We start from the raw sequence: 17,488 nt of genomic DNA, 5'->3' as shown, positions 1-17,488 counted from the left end.
AAAAAACACATTAATCCCATCAAAGCCATCAATATTTAAGGCACTTGGAATGCTGCTTTGCAGAAGTGAGCAAGCTGAAGTCAGAAGAGGGAAACATTCCAGTGGGCCATTTTACACTTCTGCAGCCATCCAGCAGACCCGAGGTTACAGGAATAAGCCTGCAATGCATGCAGGAGTCCCTCTGCATTACACAATAATGACATTCTGAACGGAAATAAATGAAGCCCCTGCAGTGCTATTCTGTCAGCTTTTGAAAGTAAATAACTTCACTTCTGACAAGACAGAGACATTTTTTCCTCCTCCTGCCACAGAGCATTAATTGAGCCATGCAGCCATGTAACATCTCTGAGACAGGACTAATACATGAAAAGGAAGAAAGCTTATGGAGGGGACACCCATGGAATATATGGGCTACCTAAGTTCTTTTCACCCCCAAATTTTCACATTAGCCCTGTTTTAGCAAAATCTTCTCAGGAAGAACTTTTAACCTTGTTTTTTTCCTGCCTTTACAATGTACTTTAACTTATTTCAAAGAAATACTTAAATTTCAAAATGCTTCATATAGTTTGTGCTTATCATAAGCTTGTGTTTTAAAATTTATTTTTCCTTGTTTGTCAATAAGGCTTCATGCCCATAATCAATATCTGTAATTAACTATTTCAGGTATACAAGACATACTGTCCACAACAGGAATAATGATGATTGCTATAAAACAAAATGCTATGAGAAGCAAAACCAAAGAAGTCAACTTCAAAACTACACCATAATTATAATAAATATTACTGCAAATCAGTAAGGAATTGAGGCAAGGCATATTAGAGCTATAAGTATATACACAAACCATAAATATGAGATGAGAGTATAAAACCAATGTACAGTTACCAAAAAAGTCATATTCAAGATTTTGTAGTTAGGAAGAGCAATAATTTCTAGTGCATTTTGAAATAAAGGGTTAAAAGGTAAATTTAAAAATGGTCTAAGATGAAAGCACTTGCATTCTTAGTCATGAGTACCTGAACATCTTAAGTATTTCAGTTTTGAAGTACCACAGAATTTCTTTCCATATCTGGAGGAAAAAGTAAAAATCAGTGACTCGCTGTGAACAAAAAATAATTCACTGAACACTTCAGTTCTTACTACAGTATCTAATTTTGATTCTGCCTGTGTTCAACACAACGAGAGAGAGCAGGATCAAAACACTGCGAGATCCCTCCACAGCTGGAGCCTGCTCGAGTGCAAAAGACCAAAGGCCCAAGTACAACCAGGCAGGATAGCACAGGCATTAGATATGCTATTTTCTCTAATTAAATTCACTGGGCTGCTGCACTGACGGAGTGGGAGGGGAAGCAAAATGTAAAAGAAGTCAATGGTGCTGCACTAGGCAACTCTGAGGGAAATGAGCAATGCCAGCAAGGAAATGACAGCAGGTTCTCAGGAGAGCTCTTGCACTACACATCACACTTTAAAACTGATAAATCAATCGCACATGCACCTTTAAAAGGCAGGAAAGCTTGAAGGATTCTTGGAGGGTGCTGACTTCTCCTTTCCACCAACATTATTCTAACTCTATAAAACAAGGTGATAAATTCCAGTGTCACAATTTTTATCACTTTCATTTATGCCACCTATTAAAAACTTCAAAAATATTCTTAGCAGGATTAATATTAACATAGTCATTGTACTTAGTTACCAACACACAAATACACATGTTGAATGCCAAAAAAAAGTCAATCTAGTTTTGAATGGCTACGGTCAAAAAAAAAATCTAAAACTGAAATATCTACTGGCTGCCCTGAGAAAAAACCCTGCTTACATAATCACCACACACTTTCCATGGCATAAAATACCACATCACTTTTTTTTTTTTTTTCCAGAAAGTATCCATCCATATACATATTTAGCAAATATAATGAATAGGGGTAACTTACAAATAGCTCAAACGGAATATCCAGGCATCCCTTTTTAAATAAAGTATTTTAAAATGTTCAAAGAGGTCACTTAGAAGAAAACAGTGGTTCTAAGCCAAAAATATTCACCTGCTCCTGTCACACGGAAGCTCCTTTGCAACTGCTCTTGACTTAGAGTCCAAAGCAGCAGGCAACCTTCTTAACAGATTCTTCTGGTTTGTTGAGGGGGTTTTGTGTTTGGAGTTGGTTTCCTCTTTTTGGCTGGGGCTTTTTTCCCCCCTCCTTCTAGTATTTAAAGAGGAGAGTACTTCACTAAAGCACCTCCTCTCCTTTTGTAAGAGACTGACCTTGTTTGACAAGGCTGGAGCTAAATGCCCCAAACTAGCTCTTACTCAGAATGAGAGCTGCTACAGCACTTGATCTCTAAGCCACTTCTCATTAGCCTCTAGAAAACAACAGAGCAGCTCTTGGGGGACAAAAGATATGTAAACGTGGAAACTGGGCTTCAGTCACAGGTGGAGTCACAAATACCAGCTCTCGAGTTTGTTGGTGAATACCAAACGATCTTGTTTACCCGGATCAGATTAAACAGCAAGACATCATTCCTGAAATCCGCATTAGCAGCACTCCTGGATGCACCAGCTGCACTCCCACCTTTTGAGGTCTGTTTCATTCATACACTAAAATTCCCTCGGAGTGCCACAGTGCCCCCTTAGGTACAAATGCATCCACAGGATATGGTCTGTAGCATGGCAGCTCCTTTTTTTGTTTTAACAGAGTGCTATAATTTGTCTGACATAGCACAGCCTTTTACCCTACACATATGAATAAACAAGAAGTGTGTTTCTCTTGGGGCAGGGAAGCTGGTTAAATGAATCAGAAACCCCTGAAAATATTGCCTACCCTCAGTCCATCAGCTACTGGACAATTATTCAAGGCCCAGCTGTAAGAAAAACAGATGGTGAGTGAGCATTAGTACAGTGGACTTCTTTGCACTCATGCAGTCATAAGCAGAGGTTGTATGTTCTCACATGAAAATTGCCATGAAAAAGCAGAGAGAGGAACAAAATCGTGCAGAGACTCCCTCCAATTTATAAGATAACAGATGCTTAAAATTTTCAAGAACTAAAGTCAGATTAACTGATTTTACAGGAGAGCCACAGAGTGAGTACTGTAAATGGACCAGGCAAGGAAAGGCAGTGTTCTCATGATTGGTTTAAGCAGTGTCACCATAAAACATCAGTTATTGAATTCAACTGACGTACCTGAACTTTTGAAGAGTCACTGAAGTATTAAATGCAAAAACTAGATACTCAGAACAGTAACTGCAATGGTGGCATTCAGCAATTGATGTGCTATTAAAAAAAGTTAAACTGTATCCGGGAACTGTTTGAATTGTTCATCCATTCAATTTTTTACACAATTTTAGCACAAAGATAATCTGTTCTAATCCTTATTCCATTATTGACACTATTGACTACATCAATTGAAATTGCTATCAAATAAATCAACATTGAATTAAGCCATGAAGAAACAACGTGATGAAAAGTCTTTCAGGCTCCTATAAATCATCAGATCCAGAAGCATGACATAAGTAACTGAGAGGGGAATTCAGCTTTTCTCCATAGCCATAATGCTTAAGGCCCAAATAAAATTACACTAATTTACCATGTAAGCAGTAATGGAATAGCTGAGGTAGAGATGGAGGTTTTGTTGGTTTCTGCTTTGTTTTCATGGTGGATTCTTTTCATCATTGATATGAGAGCTGTACCATGAACTACTTTGTTAAAGACAGAAAAGGTTGATATTGAAGTTTCAGTTCAATTGTTTTCGATCTGTGAATGTCCACTATGAGCAATTGCTCCATTTAAGAGGAATTACCCTTTGTACAAACCACTTCACTATTTAAAACAAAGCACATCTATCATCATTAAACAGAAAAAAATTACCAATTTTAAAATAATGACAGCAGCATTGTACACCGTGACACGGAATATTCCATGATGTTTCAAAACAAGTTTGTTTTGTCACTTTAGTGAGAAAACACCAACAGAATAACCAGGAAAACAGACCACAGGAAAACGTCAGTTAACAGAACTAAGCCTCCATTAATATATCCCAAATCTCAATTTACCAGCAGTCAATATTCTGCTGCAAAAATTACTTCAGTTTACCATTTGATGTTAACTTGTGGTCAGAAATTGGGTTTTGCATTGAAGTGTCATATTAAGGAGGAGAAGAGAAAAGACATGTGTGCAGCTGTTTCTAGCCCCATGAAATGTTACCAAAAGATAGAGTGCACGACAAATGCAACTTCCCTTCTCCTGTATCTTTAAATATTGACACTAAGGAAAATTCTCACCCAAATGCATCCACACTTTCCCAGCTGACCCCGTCCTTACAGTGACGCAGTGAAAACTTGCAAGGCAGAGCCCCATGTTGTCCCTCTGTTCAGTGCTGCCACTGACACAGTCACTTTGGTGTGATGTTCTTTGAAAAGTCACTCTGGATTCCCATAGTTAGAACCATCTTATTAAGAAAATGTCCACATAATTTCAGACTATTTCAAACAACTAACTCAGAAGCATTCTTCAGTTTCTGTTGGCTTTTTCAAGTGAATGCCTTATAAAGAGTTAATCTATAACATTATCTAGGCCGCTGTCCTTTATTTTCAACTTTATTTTCTAGAGTTAAACTCAAAATATTTTTAGGTAAATCATCCTCCATGCATAAACTGTTTTTTTAAAAAAATCAGTTCCGCATTTAGCTCATAAAATATTATACACATGTCTAAAGCGAAAGATATCACTTGAGCAAATACTCAAGTTTCTAACCCTGGAAAAAGTAGTACAGCACTTTTGTAGCACACTGTGGAAAGCAGTTTATCCATTTATCCTAAACAAAATGGCCAAGTGATGTCACTTGCACAAATAAATTATGGCCAATTTTAAATTACTACCAAAGCACAGATTTTCCCAAATGATTCATTCAGCTCCACAGAAAAGCAGCATCCTTGTGGCTACGAGGGTAAATAAATATTTAGTGACAAAGTATGGCTTACCCATCTTGAGAAGAATGTAATGCCTTTCACAGACTTCGAGAAAGACATATCTCCAATTGTAAAACTTACACACGACAGAATACCAATGTAGACACACAAAAATAAGAATAATTATCTTCATAAGTTCTAAATAGGCAGCAAAGTTCAACAACTGAGAGTTCAGTTGTAACACAGATGTCTGAGTTCATTTTAATTGAGGTGCAAATGAGCAGACATATCTCAAGTGCAAGTTTTAGAGAGAAAAAAAATACATGATAGCTTCACAATATCTATTTACTGCTGGTCATAGGTTGCACAGGCAGGGGGATTCACTAGTTATTAAGTTGCCACATAAAGCTTTTAGGTTACCTGTATTTAAGATCGATAGACAACTTGATAGAAAAAAACATTTACAGTTTCACTAAAATAGTGACATTTGCACTAAACATACAAACTAAGTCTTTTTGTCAATTTGTTCTTAACTGTCAGATAGGGGAAAAAGATAAAAAAATCAAAGTAGATTGTCATGGTAAAAGTTTATTAATGTTTTTCAAAAAAACCCAACTTCTTATTCTTTACTGTTTAAAACCAGAACCATCTTATATTGGCTTTGCAGGTGATGTCAACTCAGTCCTCTCTGCCTGGATAATTTTGAGATAAAGTAGCATTGTTCCTAAAGAAATACTTAACCAAATGCATAAAATAAAAGAGACCATATGTGAATTAAGTACATGATTATCTGACTCTCTAGGAATTCAGAATAACTAAAATGCCAACCAGCAACCAAAAGAAGCAACAAGCACAGAATTTTGAACCTGCCACAATTTTCATCATAAATTTAGCAGACTCTTCAACCTATTATATAATTGTGGTTAGCACATGCAGGATGATTCTAAACTGACAATAGGATTAAGGAGATGAGAAAGCAAACACTTCAAAAAAATTCTTTCAGTGTGGCAGTTAATCCACTTAAAGAGTTAAAAATTATCCGCTAGATATAACGCTTTGTAAAGTGCATTAGCAATCACTTCTCATCGTTCTCTCAGATGGAATGGATGCAGTTGAATTCCCTGTTTTAAAGTATTCATTAGAGTTGCACAGTTTCTGAAACCTTAAAGCAGTGCCATGCTATAGATGTGTTTGCATAATGATACTGCAATATCTCACTGAGGAAGGTTATTAGAGCACCCAGCCTCATCTTTATGTTATCCTTTATCAGCTCCTTGTGTGGCCATGTTGACCTCTCACCTGAATTCCCATTTTGCCTTTCAAAAGCCCTATCTTTAACACACAACTTGTTCTTTGACAAACTCAAAACAACAAATCCAGAACAAAACACAGGAGTACATTTTGTATGTAACCACTAAGTGCACAAGTCACACTGGATCATTAAAGCTGATCTATAAACATCATTCCCAAAACAGATCCAGAATACAGAACTACCAAGAACATACATTTTAGTTATGGCATGCAAATTACAGAAATTTAAACACATCATATTTATCTGATGCAAATTTTAATTGCAGACATATGAATCCCTCCCACATGCATGGATAATCTAGGGCGCATGCAAGAATCTGTTATTATGCACTCCTAAGCTGGAAGTCAGAATGGTTCATACTACACTACAGCAGAAAAAAAACCTACAGAAAGGTTTTAGCCTGAAAATACTGGAGCTCTCTTCTTTCAGCAGTAACAGAAAAACAAACATCCCCAAATAAAAATAAGCTTTAAATCTATTTCATCTATTTTTAGGAACAAAAAGAAATACTGTATAACATCTTTCAGGCATTTATGAATGCAGAAATAAAGTTAGACTTTCAGGGAAGTCAATATGCACAGAAACTGTTGTAGTGGAAGTTGGAAGAAATGCCCCTATTTGTTACAGTAGGCACAAGAATATTTTTTTCCTTCTGAAGTTTCAAGAGAAGTAATAGGATAGACAGGATTAATCATTTTTGCATGATAACATATTTCTGTCTTGGCTCTACACACTTACTAGATGACTCTGTAATGGTGGATTCAGTTATAAATAGAGTAGGATACAAAGATGATTCCAAATTACTAGTTCAAAAAAAATTTTGCTATTATACAGTTATTTCACACTGTAGCAGAGAGGGGGTACCAAATGTTAAATAATTTAGGGAGAGTGGGAGGAAATATAAAAAAAAAATCCTCTAAGGAAAATTGAAATGAATTTTTTTTAAAAAAATAATTGAAAATTGAGTAGAAATTGGTATTGTTTTGCTGATACCCAAACATTTTCTTTAAACCCAGTCCAATATACTTCAGCAATAGAAGTATTCTGCACAGATATATCTTTATAAAGCATCGTTTTGCCTCTGAACTAAAAATCATCTTGGCTTTAATCAGCAGCATGTTTTAACACAGACTTAAAATTCCTGTCTTCAAAGAAGGCTTAAACAAAATTGCCATTGGGCACATTTACATTAGAAGTATAATTTATGCCTGCAAGTGAATAAAGAGCAGTCCTTTATGGCTGAAACTCTGCTACAGCATCCACGAGAAATGCAGGCACAGTACCGTGTTAAATATCTATAAACATCACCAACAGAGACACTGCAAAAAAAATAAAATAAAACAACACCAAAATACCAAAAGATATGCGAAGGCTCGATGCTCTGTTAAAACATATTTTCTACTCACTCTCACATTCTTAAGTGCAGGCACAACACTCGCTCCACACGGTGGGAGACATTTATACAGTCTATTCACAGAAAAAATACCTCCCCGACTGCAAATCCCCCAAACGACGCTGACAAAGCAAGCTCTGTGAGGAAAAGAAAAAGTTAAGCAAACTTACCTGCTGTAAGTACATAAAAGTCAAGGCACAGGAGAGCTGGGGACACATGCCCACATTCGGCAGTGCCACGCAGGTTGCACCCGTAAGGGGATGCTGCATGGTGTTGCTCTGAAGTCTACGTAGAACAAGTGAGGGGGCTTGCATGCAAGCACGTTTGCCCTATCTTGTCACTATGGGTTGGTTGTTTTTTTTTTTTTTCTCCTCTCCCTTTTGATTATTTAAATAAGAAACGGTGTTTCTCGAATGCCTTTCCTCTCTCCAGCGCTAAGCCCCTACATTCGTTTGTCAGCTAAGGCAACTTGGTAGGTTTAAACTACGAATTTTTAACAGAGAGGAAAAAAGAAGACACAGCCTGCAGCCTATTGATGAGCAAATGGAACTTCCTCAATGACAGAGAGCTGAAGCTTGTCTCACAACAGTAGCTGCTGACTAGGAGAGAGAGAGAGAGAGAGACTCAGTGAGGCTCAGTCGGCTGGTGCTGATGCTGCACAGCTTCTCATTTGTCAAATGGGTCCTAGGGCAGGGTCTTTACCACTCACCAAAATTCAAATACTGCATTTTAAAAATCCCTGGAGAGGATAGGAAAGGAGAGAAAGTGAGCGTGCTGCATCGCAGGCATCCATGAGATCTGGGCAATTAGTGTCATTGCCCAGCTGGGACTGAATGCCTGTTATGATTCTGCACGCACACAGACACACTCACACCCTTCCCCCCTCCCGGGACTCACACCTGACTGGAAAAGGGCTTTCCCCTTCTAAGAACACAAGTATGAAGCACAAAGTAGGAAAGGGAAAGAATCCTGGCTAGTCAAAAGGATTCCGGCACAAACACAGCCCAATCAGCAAATGAGCTTTCTTAAACACAAATTAATTTCCTATCTACATTTCATTCGCTATCCAGCTTCCCAAAGAAGTCCATAAAAGCATTACAGTGCAACTGTGCAGGAGCTGTGTAACCACTGCAGCAGAAACACTGGGAATGAAACAGAATTCTGTGGCATACTGTGTCTACTTTACTGGGGGGAGGGGAGCACACTTGGATAAAAACTGTATCTTAAAATTGGTCTAAAGCCCATCTCATCTAAAATTACAAATTTATTTGACAGCTAGTCAATCTATTATCAAGGACTGCCCTATCAGGTTACATGGAAAAATTACATTTGCAATTTTCAGAATTTAATGTTTACTTTCTACTTTGAGAACGATACCTCAAAATTAGTATTCCACTCTAGCCAGCTTTTTATTCACCCCCCCCCTTTATTTTATGGAGTAATAATTATTCATTAGTAGATCTAGTTAGTCTTTATGTAATAAAGTAGGATGTGACCTGCAAATCAAATAATTTATACTACAGCTTGTCCTTGAGGTCCTATATTACAGATCTTTTTTTTTTCCTGAGACACAACTCAAGTATAACAGAAGATATTACTATTTTTAATTAGAATCTGACAAATGAATTAAATATTAATTCTTCAGGAAAGAAGGTCAAACCTCAAAGAACCACCTGAGGTTTTGAAGGGGTTCCTTCTTTTAAAAGGACTCTGAAGAAGATTTGAAAATCACCTATTTTATAGGATACATAATTCCCCCAAAAACACATCTGAGACCAAGAGTTTAATGCTAACAACAATAAGCAAATAACCCACATACAAGAAAAGTCTATTTCATCAACAACTGGTTTGATAGAAAATCTACCCTTAAAATCAAATAATAGTCTCCACTTAACTGGAAACAGAATCAAAACACATCACTGCAACTCAGGTGCTACATTAAAAAAAATCATTTCTTTTTCATTCTACATGTGCACACACATACCTGCACCCACACAAGCCTCAGAGACTGATTTAGATCCACTAAGTCTTCTTCATGCAAAACTGAATATTTTCCAGCAGAATCAGTTATTACGTAATTTTCTTTCTCAAAAGCAGTCAATGCAACAACAGCAATGTACTCAGAACTCGGTAATCAACCCCAAAACAATCATGCACAAACTTACAATAAAGGAATTGGGTTTAGCTTAGGAAACATCCATGCTTTTGCAGTTTATCATGGACTCATCTACTAGAACAGCCCAGATTATTTAATCACCAAAAAAAAACCAAAAAAACACCATCCAAAAAAACCAAACAAAAACCCCAAATCATCAACCAAAAAACCTCTCATGCCACAGAGCAAGAGCGAGTGAGGAGGAGGAGAAATGAACCCTCTCTGTGCCCTTTCTCCTTTTTTCATTCTTTCTCTGTGCCTTAAGCAGTCTCCTATTCTGACAGGAGTATGTCATGCTTTTCTTCATGCTTTTTATTTTTTTTTCTAGCCCAGAAAGGCTGTTATTCTGCAAATGCCCTAAGCTGAGAGAAGTTTCCCCTCAGTTCAGTTTCATATGAAATACCATAAATAATGCATGGCACTTTAATGAGACCTTATCAGCATGTTTAATGAAAAACAAATACTTTATGTAAGGTAACCAACTCCTTCTACATTATGTCAAAATCAAAGGCAGCATGCTTCCTAGCCAAACAGTTTGGAACTATATAAGTCTATCCAATTTCCCAAAGTGAGGTTCTGGAACATAGTGATGGTCAAGCAAAGCTTCTTCTGTCTATTGCACTATTTTACAGCTAGAAGGACATCCATAAAACAGATTAAATTCTTAAAAGCAGTGTGTTGAACAATTACTTCAAGAGAATTTAGCACTGTCAATGTAGCTAACAGTCACTGTAGAAATGAATTTCTCATTGGCCTTTTATCCTTAATTGTCACCCAATTTGAAGTCAGAAAAACATGACTCACAAATGCTATGGATTCTTGACATTTACATAATTGTGTTATTAAAACAAGAACAGCAATATCTTAACTATCCAGACCATCTATACACAGAGAAACAATAAACATACATAATTCAGTATTGTAAGAGACCTAAAAAAGAAACACAATTCTTTAGCCTAAGATATGCTCCTTCAAGAGATGCAGGGGAAAGTCATTACCAATGTTCATCCCTTCCAAGGATAACTTGTCATTATGTCTAAAAAGAAAAAAGGTAACAAAGTGTGTTTTATTTTTATAAGTATAAAATCAATGTCTCTTCTTTAGAGCCATTTCCTTGTTTACACACACTTTTGTCCCTAACCCAGCCCATTAATCACCCCCCCAGTCCCAGTTATGGCTATATATACCCTAAGTGCCACCACAGCTGTGCCAAAGGGACACGAGTGCCTGTGCACAGCCTGACCTTCCGTGCCCCTGCACAGAGACAGTGTCCCTGCACCAGCACCACGCAGTTCCACAGAACAGCACAGACCCCAGCGACATCTCGTCTGCAAAGTATTAACAGCTCCATTTTTCCTTCATTCTGCCACAACCAGAGTGTGCAATTGCCAAGGCCTCTCCACCTCATGACATTTCCCATCATCATTCAGCCCTCTTGGGTCAGGAACTGAACTCACCCCACACTCAGTACCTATCAATTAACAACAAATATCAACATTTTACAATTAAAAAAACAAGAAAAAAGAGGCCAACCATCTACACTGCCCACATCAGCCTCTGTGGGAGATCCTAGAAACATATAGGAGATAAAACCTTTTTCCACACTAATAATGGATGCATCTGAGAGGCAATGCCTACTTCACCACCATGAGAGGCAACACTCCCTCCCTCCAACCTCTTTGGGTCACCCATGTCATGACTTATGGCACAGGCAGAGAACTTGCAGACAGGCACCTTCTCCCCACAGTCATTGAGAACACCATTTGAAAAATGCCACCAGCAAAGCCTGGATCAATCTTGAATATGCAAATAAAAACATGAAAGCAGAGAAATTCTGTAAAAAGGACCAACAACACTTCTCACACAGCTGACTTACAAATCCAAACCCACTTATATTTGCAATGCATCTGTTTATTGAACGTAACACATTCTATTTAAAATCAACCACTCCTTTTGTTGTGACCTGGTAATGAACTTCAAACTCAAGTTCCAATTTTGCATTTCCAGACCTTTGACCTAGAAGTCAACCTTTGGAATTGCCACAGCAGACTGTCTAACATTAAAGCCATTTCCATAAAGTAAAGGAAGGCTCTGAAAGCTGCACCACCACACACCATCTTGCACCTCAAACTCATCTCAGTAGTAGCCTACATAAAGTTCACACACAGAGGAGTCATGCAGTATTCCAAGTATTGTGTGCCTCTAGATATCAAGCTTTGGAAAAAATAAATCATGACAGCATATTAAATTCTCCATGTAAAAAAGATAGTTTCTTCTCAACTTTATAAAGTGGTTGATATGGTACAAAAATAATTCAGGCAAGTGGCATAGAATCTAATAGTAGAGCAGTCCTTTCTCTAAACCCTCCTTATTTAACACCACATGAAAAAATAGCTCCCTGGGCTTGAAACCAGGAAAAGCAGCATATTATAAAATTGAATAGATCAATAACATATTTTGAAAAATTACTATAAATTATCGATATCTCTGCCTGTATTTCACATTCTATTTTCTGTAGATATATTTTTTTAAGTGGGGAAACAATTTTTTAATACTCTGTATTGTCAAAAAATATTAAATAAAAGGGCCTCCCCCTCTGTTCTTGTAAACTAAAAGGCAACATCTCATCTTTTCAGTGGTATTTTCCTGTCATGACTGTCCCTATTTCTAATCTCAGGTTTATCTCTCCTTTAGGAAGTAGGTTTTTTGCACAAAGATCAGGACATTACAGAGGCTCATGCTTACCTCAGGCAAGTAAGAATCACTAATTTTCTCTTTCTATTAAGCACGGCGTTACATCCATTGACTTCTCCAGTACTTCATACCCAATCTCTCCAAAGCCTCTGTCGCACAGAGTTAACCTCTTCAGCACCCCTCAACACACGTTTCACAAGCATTCAGCATTAACTCTAGATTTTTCACAGCATAAGCAGCCAGGAGCCCTTATTTCCACCAACGTGCTCCAGAAGGGAAAGGCAACAAAATAAATAAAATGTTCAGCCATTAGAGAGTGAGGGGCTGTTCCAACCGGAACGCGCGCGTTCCTTGGCAGGGGTGATCTCCCTGCTTTGGGGACATTCTGTAGGGAGCCTGGGGGGATGGAAACAAGGCCGGTTTAAGCCCTGCGGGCGGTTCGGGTGCGTGCGGAGCGGGGCCGGGAGCGCTCCCGCTGCGCTCCCGCTCCGCCGTTCCGGGCGCTCCATCTAGCGGAGACACGGCTCATTCCTGGGGACACGGCTCCTTCCCGGGGACACAGCTCCTTCCCGGGGAACACGGCTCCTTCCCGGGGAACACGGCTCCTTCCCGGGGAACACGGCTCCTTCCCGGGGACAGGCTGGCATTCCCTGCGGACGCCGCTGCCCCCGCAGCCTGAGCCCGGCCCCAGCAGCGCGATCCCGAACGCCCTAAACTCCTTTGGGATCACCATCGCCCCTGCTCTCTTCTCTGCCGGCCCGGCCGCTTTTTATGTTCCACCGGCACCAAGACTCGGTGGGCAGACACTGGAAAGCCAGGGTGGCTGGTACCTGAAGGAGAAAAGGGTCTGGGGACGCGCTGCTCGGCCGGTGGCACAGGAACCATGGCCAGGAGTGAGGAAGGGCTGCGCTGGGCAGAGCAGGGGCAGTGGGTGCAGCAGCACTGCTTTAGGAAAGTTTAAGATGATGTGCCATTCCATGGTCAGGAAAAAAAAAAAAAAAAAAAAAAGGAAACAAAAATACCCAAAAAGCTTTATCTAAACTGTTACCTCCAAACTCGGGAAGCAGGGACATCAGCAGACCCAAGAAGATGAAAAGGAAATTGGTGCAGCAAAAATCCTCTGTCAATCGCACTCTCACCTCCCTTAGCACGAAGGTAATGCAGACACCACGAGGTTTCATTCGGAGAAGCACAGGGTGCTCACACCCCCCATGCATTACTGTCACATCACCAAATCAACTTCTACAAACAGGAACTTAGGGCGATTCTTTAGGTCAGACACATTGGTACAAGGCTGCATCACAGAAGGACCCCCTGAACACAGGTGTGCAGCTTAATAATCAGCATTTACGTTGTTCTTTATATCACAGGCTTAGAACGACAAGTGTACCCTGTGTAGTCTTGCCCTATAAGGTTTTTCCACAATTCCAGATGAGAAGGCACGACAATATTATCTTTAGAAAATTAACCCAATGAAACTTAAAAATTCAGGATTTTTTTTAAAAAATTAACCTAAAAATTAAGGAATATTAACCACACAAAACTGTGTACACTTTGTTAAGCTCCAGTCCATGGAATGGGAGGGCTACAAACTGCTCAGAAGTGAACATCTGGACCTGAAGTGACAAAGCCTACTTTTCCCTGCTGCCACTTGTGGCAGTTTGTCAAGACAGGAGAAAGAGGGAGATTTGACAGTAAAGACATACTGTGCATGTTTCACTTAAATTTGCTTTTATACAAAATTTTGTTTCCTTATTTTATATAGACACAAGTTACTTGCAGTACTACACTCTCTATTTTGTTCACATATACAACACTTAAACTAAACTTTTCACACCAATCCATTAATCCACAGAAGTTTGCCCCATTTGTTTTGTTGACGGGTTTTTTTTTTCCTCCATAATTTGTACCACCACATCTCACACTTTGCTGCTGTTATAAATTCACAAGGAAAGAATTTAACTTTGAGGACAAAATAAGCTGCAGGAAAACATAACTTCAGAGCTTGTTTCCATATAATAGTAATAAAAAATAAAATAACCATAGTAGCACAATGTAGTCATAAGAATACATAGTACGGCAGCATAAACACATCTTGATCAAGAAGTTTTTTTATGAAATATTATTAATCTCTTAAAAATTAAAAGGATGTCAAATCTTAGAAGTGATAGATTAATTATGCAATTATATGTAAGGGTTGCCTCTTTTTTCCTGTAGGAATTAAATTAACTGGACATCAGCACAGCTTCCTTGTACAGTGAAACCACCTCTTTTATTATTCTGTCCACATCTGGACATCCCCTCATATATTCTGAATCTAAGTCCACCACACTTAGTCCTCAATGCTGGACTCACTTTAATGTCTAACAGATAGATATTAGCATGCTCATGTATTGAACCAAGAAATCCTCCCTGCCTCCACTTCTCCTGTCCTTTGCTTACTGTCCACTCTCCAGAGCAGGGGATCCCTCCAGTGCAATGAAGGATTCCTCTGCAGCTCGCTTGTTTATCATCATCTACCAGCAAAACTCAAAATATTCCTCATCACTTTGGCCCTACCCCATAACATGGGCTAAGTCACTTCCAAATTTACCTCAATGACTCCTTCACCTTTAGTTCTTTATTTTAGCTTTAAATCTGAATTTTAATTAAAACTTCAAATTCTTATGACCAAGACTGACAGGTTCTAGTTAAATACCCAGCTTCACCCAAAGAGATAAAGATATGACTCAGGAGAACTAAAGTTGAGAGGTTTGTACCTTTAAGCTTCAGTTTATACTGAAGCACTACCAAGGCTTTCCAAGGTAGGCACCTACACACTCTCCAAAATCCCATTCCAGAAGAAAGATCCCTGATGCCATGACCCAATCTCACTCCTGAGCAAGAATCTAGGAAAAAAACAAAAAAAAAGTTGATTTTGGTTTTTTTGGTTTTTTTTTTTAAACTTAGGAATTTTGACTCTCTAACCTTGCAGAATGACAAGCTTAGGCATGGAAGGAGTTCTGTATATGAAATTGATAGAAAGCTGCCTATAAAGGGTTTAGTTTGAGATAAGGACAGAAGTACCATGTGAGAAAGTCCAATCTTATACACAGAGTCAATATTGGCTCCTTTCTTTTTCTTCTGGTTTATCCACCAATTTTGAATGAAGCAGTTGCTTTTTTTCCTAATTGCATTTTCCCCTCAATTGTCCAGGGATCCTGTCCTTTCCATATTACATTTCCAGTTGTTTCATTAGTGTAACCTCTTTCTGTCCATGAGTCCAGCATCACCTCCCTCCTCCTCTCTTCACTAATTGGTCTCTTTTTTTCATCTTTTCCTACTTCAATTGATAAGGTGTCACACTCCACACCACTGAGTCTTTTTTTTTCCTCAGCTACTAACTAGAGTGTGAAAATTCACCTACAATATTTTCTCAAAGCTACTTTCATCAACACTAATCAGTGGCCATCCTTCTCCTCTCCTACCTGCAATTCCTTCCTCTCTAAACTTCCTTAATGCAACAAAATCCACACAGGAAACTCTAAATTCACTCTCCTGTTCCCCTCTGCTACTTTTTGGCACAGTTTCAGCATAAAGTTCAAGTGTCTCATCCTCCAGGATTCAGACCATCCAAGACTCAGCATTAAAATCTACTCCTGCTGCACAATTACACACAGATTACCTGACATTCCTTAGTTTCCCTGAGACCTCTCTCAGCATTCTAAGTCACAGACCCACGACCAGACTCCTCTACTCAAGCATCAAACAACATTTCACTCTGGATGGGACCTTCACCTCCCTTGCAAAGTGATTTCCAGGAAAGAGAGCTCAGCACACACTGCACGTGCACGGTGGGATGCACAGAACGTGGTGCTGAGTGGTTTGAAGCAGAAATAGGCTGGACACACTGGAGAGAAGCAGGTGCTCCTCAGCGTGAGCACCAGCACAACGAGCAGCACTTGCACACCAGCCAGCTTCCCTCTGACTTCCAAGAATCTCCCAGCCATGACAAGCACAAAAACCCTCACAAACAGAAAGAAAGCCTTAAAGCTTATTTATTCCAACTGTGCTTATGCCAGTCTTAAAAGATTTTCTTGTGGGGTTCTTTAAAAGAGAGAATCTTTGCCTCAAATTCCAAGTAACAAAGCATCAGAGAGACCAGTTCCCCTTTTTCTCTTTCACTCCATACTCACAGAATTCTCCTCCCCACAAACCTATTCATATTCATGTACTTTGAAGGGAGAAAAAAATTAGCAAAATTCTCTTTGAAATGTTCTTATGCACATAAATAACACTTCCTCTTTCTCTCTTTAAATTATATTAGCTCTACCAAAACTAGTTCTCCAGCTAAGAGATGATGGTTTTATCTGTTCCTTTAAGATTTAGAATTTGTTCATGAAATTTAAAATAATTTCAAGATAAAATTTAGCAACATAAAAACTTTAACACTATAATTAAACAAAAATTACTACAAGTATTCAAATTAAAGAAATTGTCACAGAAATTCGAAAATAAATTACTCTTCAAATTTAACTCATTTTTAGTGCATCTGAATTGGTTTTGCAGTTTCTGACTTTATTTCTGGAATGCCTCCAAAGACTCTCAGATTAAAATATAAATCTGAAAGACACAAAGCAAAGTCGTTTGGTTTTGGCTTAATTCTGACCATATAAAAACAGAGACTCTCATAGCTGTTATATTTTGTGAGGAAATTATATCTTGCTTTGTCATCTCTCAACACAATAGTCATACAACATGATTTATTTTAATATAAATAGTATTATTTATTCATTAAAACTACATAGAATAATAACAAACACTTTAAAAAACAACAAAACACACACACAAAAAAAAAAAAAAAAAAAAAAAAAAAAAAAAAACAAAGCCTAAAATGGGATTTTAAAGAATTGCTTTTTTGCGAATATGGTCTTTTCTGCAAACCTGAATAGAACATGAAATTCAGCTCCTGAAGTCAGAGAACACACGTTAATAAGGTGCCTGAACATATGGGGCTGGATGGACTCTCACACACAATATTAAACCCTACACACCTCTT

The 17,488-nt window shown here is 38.5% G+C and overlaps 1 protein-coding gene across 16 annotated transcripts in view; it reads right to left on the bottom strand.

Moving 5' to 3' along the window:
- Window positions 1-17,488, bottom strand: part of RBFOX1 (RNA binding fox-1 homolog 1) — a 1,013,650-nt gene that overhangs the window by 253,135 nt on the left and 743,027 nt on the right. For 4 of the 16 annotated variants that reach the window (XM_053957192.1, XM_053957205.1, XM_053957187.1 and 1 more), the window contains exon 1: window positions 7,772-8,159. The exons of 5 other annotated variants lie outside the window; for them this stretch is intronic. Coding sequence is in view for 4 of the 11 variants with exons in the window: in XM_053957187.1 (XP_053813162.1) it covers window positions 7,772-7,915 (144 nt within the window). In the remaining 7 variants the exon portion in view is untranslated. Of the gene's footprint in view, window positions 1-7,771; window positions 8,161-9,766; window positions 9,827-12,501; window positions 12,536-17,488 lie in introns of those variants that run through there. 7 more of the 16 variants (XM_053957199.1, XM_053957189.1, XM_053957194.1 and 4 more) reach the window with 4 other exon arrangements.

Source organism: Vidua chalybeata, chromosome 16 (genome assembly GCF_026979565.1).
Source record: "Vidua chalybeata isolate OUT-0048 chromosome 16, bVidCha1 merged haplotype, whole genome shotgun sequence".
NCBI classification, from domain to species: domain Eukaryota; kingdom Metazoa; phylum Chordata; class Aves; order Passeriformes; family Viduidae; genus Vidua; species Vidua chalybeata.
Note: the sequence above shows the minus strand (reverse complement) of the source record. Positions and strands in the feature narration are given on the sequence as shown.